The sequence below is a fragment of the Portunus trituberculatus genome, chromosome 17 (assembly GCF_017591435.1).
Source record: "Portunus trituberculatus isolate SZX2019 chromosome 17, ASM1759143v1, whole genome shotgun sequence".
NCBI lineage: Eukaryota > Metazoa > Arthropoda > Malacostraca > Decapoda > Portunidae > Portunus > Portunus trituberculatus.
In genome coordinates, this window is record NC_059271.1 from 13902161 (window position 1) to 13916050 (window position 13890).

The window sequence follows — 13890 nt, forward strand, 5'->3', positions numbered from 1 at the left end:
TATCACAAAAATGGCCAATAACTTTTTGTGAAACATACAGAATATACAGAAACAAACTGACTACCCTATTGAGAGTTGCTAAGAATAAATACTATAAAGACAGCTTACAACATACACATGGCAATCCCAGGGCACACTGGAAATTTATAAATATTCTTGGTAGAAATAACAACACATCATATAAATAATATAACTGAATTAAAAAAAACACCATGCCATAACACAAGAGATAAATTCAATGAACACTTCTTAAGATTTGGAAACTCTAGAGAGAGCCAATAATTCATCTCACCTACACTCTCATAAGAAATATTTACCAAATTCTCCATCTTTTTCTATGTATCTAACTCCTGTAGTTTCTACTGAAATTTAAAAATATCTAACAGATATGAAGTCCAGCTCTGCAGGATGTGGTAGTATTTCTCCTAAAGTACTCAAATTAACTGGATCTTCTATCTCTCTTCCACTAACACATATCATTAACCTTTGTTTTAAAACTGGTATCTTTCCAAATAATCTCAGGCAAACCAAAGTGATACCACTACATAAATCAGGAAACAAGTATGACATCAATAATTACCGCCCCATTTCTATACTTCCAGCTTTCAGTAACATCTTTGAAAAGGCAATATCTACCCAACTGGTTAAGTATCTAGAAAACCATAATCTTATATCAGAATGTCAGCATGGATTCAAATCAAAGCACTCCACAAAAAATGCAATTCTTTCATTTATTAATAATGTTTATGAGTATTTAGAAGGTAAATACTACGTTGGATGTATATTTTTGGATTTGTCTAAAACTTTTGATTCTTTAGATCATCATATACTTCTTAATAAGCTAGAGTACATGGGGATGAGGGAAACTCCTCACCAATTGTTTTAAAGTTACATTAATTACAGGTTACAGAATGTCTACTGCAATTCTGTTAATTCTTTTACTAAACCTATCATTAAAGGTGTTCCTCAGGGATCTATTTTTGGGCCTATTCTTTTTTTTATTCATATCAATGACCTTGTACATTCCAGTTCAAAACTTAAATTTACTGTATATGCCAATGAAACAAATCTTTTATTAGCGGACAAAAACATTAATCCATTACACTTAACCCTCGGCTATTACGCCCAATTGGGGCCGAAATAGCCGCGCCATAGCCGAAAACACGATAGCCGAATTGATCTTGGCGAGAAGACGGTTTTGGCCAATGAGCGCTCAAATATTCCATGACGTCATGGCGGGGCGCGCGATAGCAGGCATCTGAGGTCGCGATAATGAAATTTTAGCAACTTTTCATGGGTGCGCGATAGCATTAAAACGCGATAGCAGAAGTCGCGATAGCCGAGGTTTGACTGTACATCAAAACCTATAACAACAACTAATTATAATAAATACAGCGGTACTTTGACATACGATCGCCTAACATACAATTTTTTTTATATACGACGAAAAATTTTATATATTTTACATTTTGAAATACGACGATATTTTTAAGATACGATTAGCCATCAGTAGGTGGCGCAGCGATCGCTCGGCTACCCCTGTCCACCCAAACATTCAGCTCGCATTGTGTATCGTTGTTTATCCTTTGTGCATGTATGTCTGTGCTCCTCGACACTGTGTATTTTTTCTTAAATTTTGTGAACTCAAGTAGTAATGGGTCCCAAAAGTAAAAGTCTGGCGAGAAACACACAAAATAGCCTGTATTCACATATTGATTACACTTAGAAATTCAATAAACGAGTGAGTACAAATGGTGTTCTGCCCACAAGCAACTATTCCTCTTTGCAATGCAAAACACCAGAAGTCTCTTGATGCCATGGTTACCAAAATATCACAGGTTGAATGAGGTAGTATCATCGGTTTATGTGGCCTTGTGTCCGATCGGGTTCAGCGGCCTTGGCTAGAGCACGAGAAAACGGGCCCCTTGTATCCCCTCTCTCTCTCTCTCTCTCTCTCTTGTTCTGATTCCACTCTTATTCAAAAGTTGTCTCCCTGTAACATAGCGAGAGACCCAAGGTATAGAAGTAAGGCGCACAGGAGAGGTGGCAGAATCAGACACAATGAAATCACCGTCGATCGCTCCTACCATTTATCATTGGTGACACAGTGACATAGAGCATATGTTTACTCCTGATGAGTGTTGCCATCTCACAAGCAAAAAAACGGGAAGAAAACCACCAAAATATAGTCATAAAAAGCCTAAACATCTATCAACGTGCCCCGTGCCTTGCGTGATGAACATCTATCATGTATCCTGAGTTTTGCGGGTTAAGTTGTTATTTTGAGCAATATTGTTAATTTATATCATGTATACAATAAACATTGTATTTATCTTATATTAAATCTATATTTGGTTGGTATTTAAAGCATGTTATTTTTGGGGGGCGGGGATAAATTCATATCACAAGAACGAATTAATTGTATTTCCATTAATTTCTATGGGAAAAATTTATTTGATATACAATTTTTTTATATACAACGATCGTCACAGAACGAATTAAAATCATATGTTGAAGTACCACTGTACTTGGTTAGAGTCTAATAATCTAAGCCTTAATATTAAAAAACAAATTACATCTTTTTTCTAAATCGTTCTAAGAAACAATATATGCCAAAATTATCTATGAAAGGTGAGATTATCCAATGCGTATCTCACACTAAATTCCTAGGTATACACATTGATGAGAATTAACTGGTGTTATAACATTAATGAAGTACAGTATGTGCAAAAATATCTAAAATTTGTGTGATTTTGTATCGGGTTCATCACCAGTTAACAACAGAAGCTATGCTAAGTATCTATTACACATTATGTTATCCTCACCTGATTTAGTGTGTCTCTATATGGGAATCCACATGGCCATCTTTTTTCGATAAACTATTAATTGCTCAAAATAAAATTGTTAGGTGCATTCTTTTTATGGGAAAATATGAATCGGCCAGTCATATACTAAATTTTAGGTTCGTTAAAAAGTATTTCATGTTATTACTTATTTACAAAAATGTTATCTTCCCGGAAAAAAGATTTTCATAATCATAAAAATGTTCCTAATACAAGAAATAGTAATGTTAATTTGTTATGTCCACAGTTTTGTACAACCCTCTACAATAAAAGTGTGTTGTGTGACAGTTCTCAATTATGGAATTCCCTACTGGCTGACTTAAAAAATGCGTTATGTATTAATAATTTACTCCAATTTAAAAACACAGTAAAAAGTTACTTGTACAGTTGTCAAACATCAACGTAACTCAGGTTTGTTATGTGATTCTTATGCTTGTATTATTTTTTCTCAATGTGAGATTATGTTAACTTTCATATCACATGATGTAATATGTATGTAAAGTTATCTGTACAGTTTTTTTCTTAACTTCCTCTGTCAAAGAATGTCAGCTCGACAAACTAAGCTTAGCATATGTACACAATTTTTTCTTTTATTGTACTATATAACATGATAGATAAATTTTCTTTATTTTACTTTACTTTACACACACACACACACACACACACACACACACACACACACACACACACACACACACGCGCCCGGTAGCTCAGTGGTTAGAGCGCTGGCTTCACAAGCCAGAGGACCAGGGTTCCATTCCCTGGCCGGGTGGAGATATTTGGGTGTGTCTCCTCACGTGTAGCCCTGTTCACCTAGCAGTGAGTAGGTACGGGATGTAAATCAAGGAGTTGTGACCTTGTTGTCCCGGTGTGTGATGTGTGCCTGGTCTCAGGCCTATCCAAAGATCGGAAATAATGAGCTCTGAGCTCGTTCCGTAGGGTAACGTCTGGCTGTCTCGTCAGAGACTGCAGCAGATCAAACAGTGAAACACAGACATGCATTGAAAATATATTTCTTAAGCAAACAAAAGCTGAGATTGACACTGCCTCTTGATTGCTGTTAGGTGTATAAATACTTAATAATGGTAGTGCTGCGACACACACAATCGTTTCTCCTCTCTAACAACTTGGAAAACTCCTCAAATGCCACAGACCATGTAAGAGCTATCAGGATACAGTGGAGACTCAATGCTCGAATGCCTAGACAGTCAAATTTTTCAATACTCGAACGCAAAAGTCCAATTCAATACTACTCGAAAAAATAGCTGATAGTCGAAGGTCCACACACGTGGTTGTACACAAAAGCTCCCTGGCCTCTTCCCTTCCTCCACCAGTAGTGCTGCCGCGTTCGTCAGAATAATATTCTTGTGCATTCTGTCTGTAGTTTTTCATTTATAAAATTACATTAACACCAAAGGCTTATTTAAAGTGGTGGATATATCTGCTAATCAAACAGCCACACTTTTGGTTGTATACAAAGCTCTGTTGTCTCCTTTCTTTTAGCCGCCTCTGTCCCGTTCTGATACTGTACCATATTACTGGTAACGACAGTAATACAAAATCAGAACACGAACGGCATTACCGGTAATACCAGTAATCTGGTATACTGGATGCCGTTGTGTGTCTTTAGTCCTGCCACAGACTTGAAAAAAAAAATAAATAAATAATGTAAAATTAATTTCTATCTACATACTTACCCATAATCATTAATCATTGCTTAAACCCCAATTTGTACAGCAAGCTTACACCATGTCTAACAGCTTGAGAAAAAGAAATGAAAGAAATACTTGAGGTGCCCTTTCTCGTTTTCTTTGAGAAGACACCTAGCTCGTCTTCTACACCCAGGTACCACCCATCAGGCCAATTCCTTCATTTGCCTCTAGCCTAAAAGGTCATAGAGGGGAGGGAGGAAGGGAAACTCAATTATAGTTAATAATTATGGGTAAGTATATAGATTAAAATGGATTTTACATTAAAAAATCCTTCTTGTTATTGTATATACTACTATCCTTAATTATTGATTATTGCTTAAGAACTGAATCCCCGGTATAGGAGGAAGGATAACCTCACTCCTAAAAACAACTTTCACTCCCCATGACACACACCCTTATAAACCCAAATCTTACAAGGCGGAGGCCATATCCTGAGGTAGGTGCAACACTAGCATCCCATGACAGAGGGATAAAACCAGAGGAGTGAGAGGAGCATCACAAATCTTGCCACGAGAACGGTCCAATGACCCTGAACCACACAGAAGAGAATACATAGAACCGTACATTTAGGGAACCCCCAAAGAAAAATTATTGAATTACCCTGAGAGCCGACACAAAAGGGCCCAGAGAAAAGGTATCCAAATACTGATGAGAAATATCCCTACAATAAAAAGAGGCAAAAGTGGACATACTCTTTCAGGTTCCTGCCTGCAGAAAGACAGGAATACTCCAAATCTTCTTGAACAAGGCACTCTTCACAACTGATCTAAATTAATGTGCCTTCACCCGAACCAAGTGCTTTTCCTTCTCAGAAACATCCTAATGTCCATGCTAGATAAACTGACATATCCAGTGAGAAATAGTATGAGGGTGCACTACACGCAGAGGCTCAGGAACAGTCACAAAAAGGCGGGAGCATCTAGGACTACAATCCCTGTTCCTACGAAGGTACTCCTTGATGGCTCTGTCTGGGCATCAAAAGCCTGTCTCCTTCTGAGTCACCAGCATACTCTGTAAGATAAGGAATAGTGAAGTCAGAATAAGACTCATCACCTAGGAGTTGAGTCTTCACTAAAATATCAAGAGCCAGAGAAAAAGTCATAGAAGACTAGCCCTTAGAGTGACGAACTTACGCTGAAAGCCCATCCAGTTCGTTAACTCAATGAGCAGATGCTAATGCCAAAAGAAAAGAAAGTTTTAGAGCTACGTCCCTCAATGAAGCCAAATGGAGAGGCTCATAAGAGGACTTCATTAACGAACTTAAATTAAAGACTAATCCCATGCAAGAATGTATAGTGAACAGGGAGAAGCCGACTTAGTAAATCCCCGAAACAGAGCTGACAGATCCCAATCCTGTAAGATATCCAAGCCAGCCAGCCAGAAATTAGGGGCCAAAGCTGAACGATACCCACTAATGGACAGAAAGGAAAAATGATTTGTGTTCCAAAGAAAATAAAAAAAGAGGGCAAGAGAGGATGAAAAACCCTCGACTGACACCATCCACAAAAGACAGACCACTTTGTCAGATAAACTCTGGCAGAGAACTGTCTGACTGGACGGGTCATAAATTTAGTAGCCTTCCGGGAAAAGCCTCTCTTTCAGAAGAGACGCTGGAGAGTACCATCCACAGAAGACAGACCACTTTGTCTGATAAACTCTGGCAGAGGACTGTCTGACTGGGGGGGGGCCATAAATTTAGTAGCCTTCCGGGAAGAGCCTCTCTTTCAGAAGGACGCTGGAGAGTCTCCATGCGTAAAGGTGAAGTGCCCCTGGAGACTTGTGAAAGAGGAGGCAATGAGGCTGGGGGAGCAGAGAGGCCCATAGAGGCAACATTCGAGGGTGGTCCACAAGCTGACTCAGAAGCAGAGGAAACCAGTCTGTCAGATGCCATCATGGGACAATTAGAATCATGCAAACACAAGCAGACCCTCTACTTTGAACCAGCACCTGACAAATCAGAGAGAAAGGGGGGAAGTCAGGTGACCTAAGAATAACCTCCATAGAGATGCCGTAAGGGCTCTGTCCTCTAAAAAAAAAACTCTGCACCACCGGCAGAAACCGGCTGACCCTTTCTGGAGAAGGAAAAAACCAGAGCCCTCACTGAATCCAGTACCATACCCAGGTACTACTTCCTTTTACTGGGTACCAGATCTGATTTGGGCAGATTGATCTGAAAACCAAACTGGCCACAGTTGCAAACCAGCCCAGATGGCCCTTATGCACACCAGGGGAGTGGGCCCTGTCACCAACCAATCGTCCAGGTAATGGTGCAGTGAAACATCAAAGAGCCTATGAAGACACTGGCCATCACCTTGGTAAAGACCTGCAGGGCAGTGGCAAGGCCAAAACAAAGAACTTTGAACTGAAAATGAAAAACCTTGCCTCGCCAAAAGAACCACAGGTACTTGCAAGAACATGGGTGGATTGGAACTTAAAAAATACTCATCTCTCAGATCCAGACACCATGCAATCACACACATTCATGGACTTCAAAACTGATGCCACCGTCACCATCTGGAAGGGGCTGACCCCTTGAAACTTGTTCAGGGCCAAGAGGTCGAACACAGGTCTCCATCCTCTTGTTACCTTGGGTACGAGGAACAGACAGGCATAAAAGCCTTCTAGCTTGCTCACCACCAGCTCTATGGGCTCTTTGGCCAACATGTCCTGCACAACTAAGTCCAAGGTCACATGATGATCCAATCCCTCTGCATGACTCACAAACTCTATCAATCTGGCAGACAAAGAAGGGGGGATGCCAAAAGGAGAGAACATACCCATAACACAGAGTCTTCACTACCCACTCTTCTGCCTGAACCTCCATCCACTCTCTCCAGTGCCGCTGCAGGCAAACACCCATAGGCACAGGGGAGCAAACTACTTCCCTAGTGAGATCTACCAAGGCCATGGGATCCTCCACTGTGAGAGCCCCTGGCCCGAAAGGACGCCCCCCCTCCCGGAAAAGGAAGGCCTGGGGACAGGAGCCGATGAAGAGGCACTAAGAAACGCGCCTCTCCTCATCTGCCCTTTTATCTTGCTCCCACGAGGCGAAGAGGCTAAACCCTGAAATAAAGAAGCCAATCCCCGCACCACAGAAGAGAGTGTATGTTGTTGAAAAGCCAAATGCTCATGGTCTTGCATCCTGGCCACCAAAGCTGGGTCAAATAGCATGTCAGAAAAGGGAGAAGAAAGAAGCTGGTGCTTCTCTCTGCCAGAAAAGGTACAAGGCAACGAATCCACTACAGTTTGCCTCCGTAACATAAGGAGTCTACAACCTACCTCCTAAGCAGGCAAAGAATGTCCTTATTAGGCTTAGCAATGCTGACAAAAATTCCAAACATCCTGCTCCGTGCTAGAAGCAGCTCCAGCCCATGTAGCCAAAACTTTGTCTGTCCAAGAGCTAATCTCCATTGCACTAAAAGAGAGGAGGAGACAGAGACTGCTGGGTTGCCCACTGGCAATAGACTACCCAAATCCTCATTAACTGAAGAAGGAGCCAGTGAGGTCCTCTCAGGCAGATAAAAAGACCTGGCCTAGCCATACCAGTCCCTAGACAACTGAAAATTGGCTGAGCAAGGTTTAGACTCCTTCAGGGACCTTCATTGGGCTTCCTCATGGACAGCTTGAGCCATAAGCAACCGTGGGAGAGCAAGTGAGGGCTGGCGGGACAAAACTGAACCCTGTGCTTTTTCTACACCCATAAGCTGGAACAAGGAAGGAGCCTCAGAAAAGGCAGAAAAAGATAGGCTCTCACTTGGCCTATGAGGTGCAAAAAAATGGGGGAAACATCATCTTTATTGGGATGCATGTCCTGATCATCCTTGCACGGCCCGGCTACACAAAGAGGGTGGCCAGCAGACATGGCCCAAACCACTGCAAGGAAGAGGATGGCTGTTAGGCATAGGAGCTGAGGGGCACACACCAACTCTTCCACAAGGAATATGAGTCTGGTCGCCTGGCATGGGAGCCTTGTGGCTGACACCAACACTCATAAACTGGGTAGGGAGAAAACCACTAGACCTAGGCCCTGTCTACACTATCGAGCATGCTCAATGGGCAAACAGTGATACCAGATCCCATTCCAATACATAAGCAAGTCTGACAGTCTTTGGCTGGTGAAGGCGTAGATATTGTGGGCTAATCTACATCTGGTAGCACTGTATATTACAAGATCCCTTCTTGTGGTTTTCCCGCTTCTGACGTCATCGACCCTCATTCTCACTACCTATTGTGGTCTGGTATCACTGTTTGTCCGTCGAGAATACTCGATAGTGTGGACAGGGCCATAGTAGCAGCATGGCTGTAACCAAACTCCACCACCCCAAAAAAAAAAAATAATAAATAATAAAAAAAAAATGAATAAAAAAATGGTCTCACCTATGCCTAATCCACGTGAAGGGATGATAAGCTGGCCGCCAGGCATGGAAGTCGAATGGCAGACACCAACTTGAACATCCTGGAAAGGAGTCTAACTGCCAGGCATGGGAACTGCATGACAGACACTGACCTCTGTATCCTGAGTAGTGGGGCAGCTGCTGGGTATGGTAGACCGATGGCTGTCGCCAACCCCACCACTGTAAACATTGCCAAAGGTACCAGGAGCACCGGGCAATTCCTTACCTGTACCGCTGATAAAACCACAGAAGGGGATAAGAGGATTGGCACCAGGCATGGGAGTAGAATGGCAGATACCACCATCAATATCCTGGATATGAGTCTGGCTGCCAGGTATGGGAGCTGTATGGCAAGATGCAGACCTCCATTTCCTGGGTAGTGAGGTGCCTGCTGGGCATGGTAGACCGATGGAAGTCGCCAACCCTACCCCCGTAAACAGTGCGAAAAGTACCCAGGCCACTGTGCACTGCCTTACCTGTCTCAGGAACTGAGGCATTCCAGTCACCTGTTGCTGTTGTTGGGCCCTATTCTGACCAACCCTCTAATAATAAAGTTAATCAGTATTCTCAATCATTCATACCTTTCACTGGCAAACTCTGGAACTCTCTGTCTCTTTCTTTATTTCCATCTTCCTATGACTTAACTTCTTTTAGGAGAGAGGTGTCAAGACATTTGTCCTTGAATTTTGACTAATTCATTTGAATCTTTTATGAAGACTACAATTCCAGTGGGCCTTTTTTTTTCCTAATATCAATTTTTTTGCCCTTAACAGTTTTCCCTCTTACATCAAAAAAAGTATGTGTAATAACAAAAGTGGTTTCTGTATAGAAGGTGTAAGCTATGAACCTGCCCTGAAGTTGTTGGAAGACACATACAGCAGAGAAGATCATATAATGGCAGCAAACATGAATAATTTGTATAATTTCTCCACCCCAGATTATGAGATCAATGAACTAAAAAATATCCATGCTGACTTTGATTGTTCACTCAAATCCAACAAAATCAATTGTATTATGATAGAAGAATTCTGTACTGTTACATTAGTCTAGAAATTTCCTACACCAATGTGTGAAAACATACATCATGAGTTAAAAAAGTGCTGGTTATATTTACATCAGTTCAGCAATGCATTCCTAACGGAGTGTAAACTTTAGAAACTAAAGAAAATAGTAGTAATACATAGACTAGAAACAGATGCCACAGGAACAAACCCCAGAACTTGTAAATTATGTGATAAGCCAGGGCATCCTTGGCTCAAATGAATGAAATGCAAAATGGGTATTAGGAGGATAAGTAGAGCTATAGAACACAGATACCTGACATGTGTCAGGATGTTTTCCAAACAGTTCATTACATAGGCAGGCAAAATTCTCTACCCTCCATACTTTCACATTTGGGTAATATAACACTTCATACTTTATTTGATACATTTCATTTCATATTGTTACATTCAGGAATGGTTGCTGAATCTAAACATCATATTAAAATAATTTCAAGTAGATAATAAACAGAAATATGATGAGTTAATGTGAAAATAATAATGTTTGAATTGTTTGTAACCCATTTAGTTTATTGCAACAATTTGCAGTAACTTAACAATAATTACTAAAATATGCTATCTCATTTTGTAGAACAAAGACTTTTAAATGAGATGATATCTTCAAATTTCTAATAACATGTTATATAAGTGGTAAATAGAATTGTTAAGGATCATCACAAGAAGATTGTGCTCTATACAAACAATTGTCAGTCAGTCACAGTCACATTTTGTCACTCATGTGTAGACACATCATGGCCTCCACTCCAGGTCTTTGCAGATAATTTCCTGTAAAGATGCCAAAATTGTGTGTTATCTCTCTCTCTATCCAAACAAGATAAGTTAGCACTTCTGATAAAGAGGCAAGAGCTTTAGTTATAAAAAAAAATATTTCTTGACAGTCAGAAGTTTAAAAATAACTGATGCGGAGAGAGAGAGAGAGAGAGAGAGAGAGAGAGAGAGAGAGAGAGAGAGAGAGAGAGAGAGAGAGAGAGAGAGAGAGAGAGAGAGAGAGAGAGAGAGAGAGAGAGAGAGAGAGAGAGAGAGATACACTTGTAGCCTAATCTTCATTAACATTACTTAATTTTCAAGTTTCCTCTGCCTCTGTCTACAAAAGCCTACTACAAACTTCAGGACAATAAATATCTTTAGTAGTGTTCTTCCTTACTATCAAATATATTATTATCATTATCATCAGCATCATTACTATACTACAGTAATACCTCGACTTACGAATGCATCTAGTTACGAATTTTCCATGGTGTGAGCTGAGATTTGGACAATTTATTCACTCTATGTACGAATAAAAAGCCAAATTATGAATACTACTCATCATGACGCTGGCAGCATAAACTGCATTGTTTGTACAGCACTACGCATTCGTTTGCGCACCTAACTCATTCAGTTCTCGGCACCTCTCATTGTGTAAACATCATTCTCTCTTATCTCTTGTGCTGTGCTTTTTTATTTGTGTTGTTATGTGCCTGATTTTATTTTAACCCGCGCTGGCGGCCACTTTAATCATAATCCAACCCACGGTGCCAGCTAATTTTCCTTCAGGAAACCACCTAACTGCTAAAGGAAGCATCACATGAGATACGCCACATTGCCACGCACCAGCAGTTGCTTCGCTGTTCGCGCATGGTGCAGACGTGTCGTTGATTCGTCTTGATTTTCCGTTATCCGTGTTTGGAGCAGGCTGCCTTATTTTATTTCCACTTCTGTCTTACCGTTATCCACGATTAGAGCGGGTCTGGTAAGGTACAGCGAGCTAGATTTGCAGCATTTGTGCCTCGTGATTCTGGTGAAGCGGGATAGTCGTCAAAGTTACTTGATGTTTTTTCCCATTATCTGAAATAAGAGCGGGTTCATTTATGGTTTATTTGCCAGTTTTTTCCTCGTTATCTACATAAGAATGGGCTTATTTATGGTTACTTGACGTGTTTTTTCCCGTTATCTGTATTAAGAGCGGGTTTGCCCCCCCCCCCCCCCCCGTTGGTAAGGCTCTTGGCTGGGTGAGTTAGCTCGGATTTACGTTGTTTATTGCAGTTCAGCTGGCCGCCAGCATGTCATCTGACTCTTCCCCTTCTACTGATCGTAGCAGGACTAGGGGCCGCTATTCTTCCAAGTGGAAGAATGATCGGAGGCTTTCATCAGGATCCAAGAGCATGGCCAATGGCAGTTCACATAAGAGGGCTGCCTCTGCAGCCGCCACTGACCCTGCTGTTGGGGGGATTGGTCCTTTATCCAAGATTTTGAAGGCTTTGGCTGCCCTTCAGGAGGACGTGAACAAACTTAAGTGTGATAAAAACATGGTGAGTGATAGTGCTCGTATGAGTTCGGAACCTGGCCCTTCTTTCTCTGGTTTTGGCTCTGGTAAAGACTCAGGCGGGGACATGCTCACTCTGCTTCCCCTCCTCCCTGTGCTGCAGGAGGTTTTTCTGAGTCCAAACAGGATGTGAGTGCTGAGGAAGGAGAAATTCAAGAAGAGGCTCAAACAGGCAGTATTTTGCTACAGGCAGAAAAATCTTTTGGTCCCACGGTTGAGTGTGCTGAGGAGCTTGAGGAGCCTGTTGCTGCCATGGTGAACCTCCTGTTTGCTCACGGCATGACGGAAGAAGACTATAAAGACGTTTTAGATGCTGACGTTACCAAGCGGCCTAGCAATTGCCCGGGGCTGATTCCCGTGGAGTGCAACACACAGGTGTTGGATGCTCTGTCCACGGAGGCAAAGAAGTCTGATTTCAGACTCAAAGATATCATCAAAGCCGCCACTATCCTCGTTAAGTCTCTATCTGTGCTGGATAAATTAGCCTTGGAGAACGGGAACCCTGTTATTGGTCGGAAGGTAGCTATGCTCAATGGCGCTTTAGCATTACTGGGGAATGCCAACCTCTGCACTAACCTGACCAGGCGGCACATCATCAAGCGTGAGATTAATCAAAAGTACTCACACTTGTGTTATGATAAGGCCCCCATGACGGGTTTATTATTTGGGGATGATCTTTCGCAGGCTGCCAAGCAGATTGATGAAGCTGAGAGGCTGAAGAACAAAATCTCCAACAAAAAGCCTTTCCTTTATTGGTCACCAGGTTTTGGGAAGTTTGGTGGAAGCAGGCAACGGAGCTTCTTTGGCAAGTCTGGTTTCCGGGGCCTGTCTTCACGGTTTAAATCTTACGGGCAATGCAAAGCTGGCACCAGAGGGGACCAGCGATCCTTTTCTCCAAGGGGACACTCATCTTCAAAAAACTGGAGAGGCCGGGGATTCAACAACCCCTGGCAGTAATCCAGGTAAGACAAGAATTTGAAGCAGGGCAGCTTCACAAGTTTGTTGACGAGTGGTGTAAACTCACCAGTGACCCCTTGATCCTAAACACTGTTCAACATTGTCATCTTGAGATAGATGAAGATAAAATAGGATATTTATTCTCTGAGGAAGTAGAATACAGATTTGGGGAGGAGGAGAAAGTTATCTTGAGTATGGAGATTGAGAAGTTATTAAGTTTAAAGGTTATCAAAGAGACTCACAGACAGGATCACCAGATTATTTCACCCGTTTTCTTGAGGAAGAAAACGGGTGGGGGTTACAGACTGGTGATCAATTTGGAAAAATTGAACAAATTCATGGCATACAAACATTTTAAAATGGAAAATTTTGAAGAGGCAATCAGGTTAGTTAGTAGAGGTGATCTTATGGCTTCAGTAGACCTTAAGCATGCCTATTACTCAGTAAAAATTGCTGAAGAACAACAGAGATATCTTTGCTTCAAATGGTCAGGTAAAATTTATGAATTCACTTGTCTGGCTAATGGCATTTCAGAGGGTCCTTGTATTTTTACTAAACTTATGAAGCCAGTTTTTTCAGCATTGCGGTTCAAAGGCCACACTATCATTTCTTTTATTG

General features: G+C 41.5%; 1 protein-coding gene across 6 annotated transcripts in view; it reads right to left on the reverse strand.

The window, feature by feature from the left end:
• Window positions 1–10366: 10366 nt before the first annotated feature.
• Window positions 10367–13890, reverse strand: part of LOC123504740 — a 196702-nt gene continuing 193178 nt past the window's right edge. For 4 of the 6 annotated variants that reach the window (XM_045255510.1, XM_045255506.1, XM_045255509.1 and 1 more), the window contains one exon: window positions 10367–10775. In XM_045255510.1, the coding sequence (XP_045111445.1) occupies window positions 10740–10775 (36 nt within the window). In that variant the 3' untranslated portion in view covers window positions 10367–10739. Of the gene's footprint in view, window positions 10776–11603; window positions 11838–13890 lie in introns of all 6 variants that reach the window. The other 2 variants (XR_006674933.1, XR_006674932.1) reach the window with 1 other exon arrangement.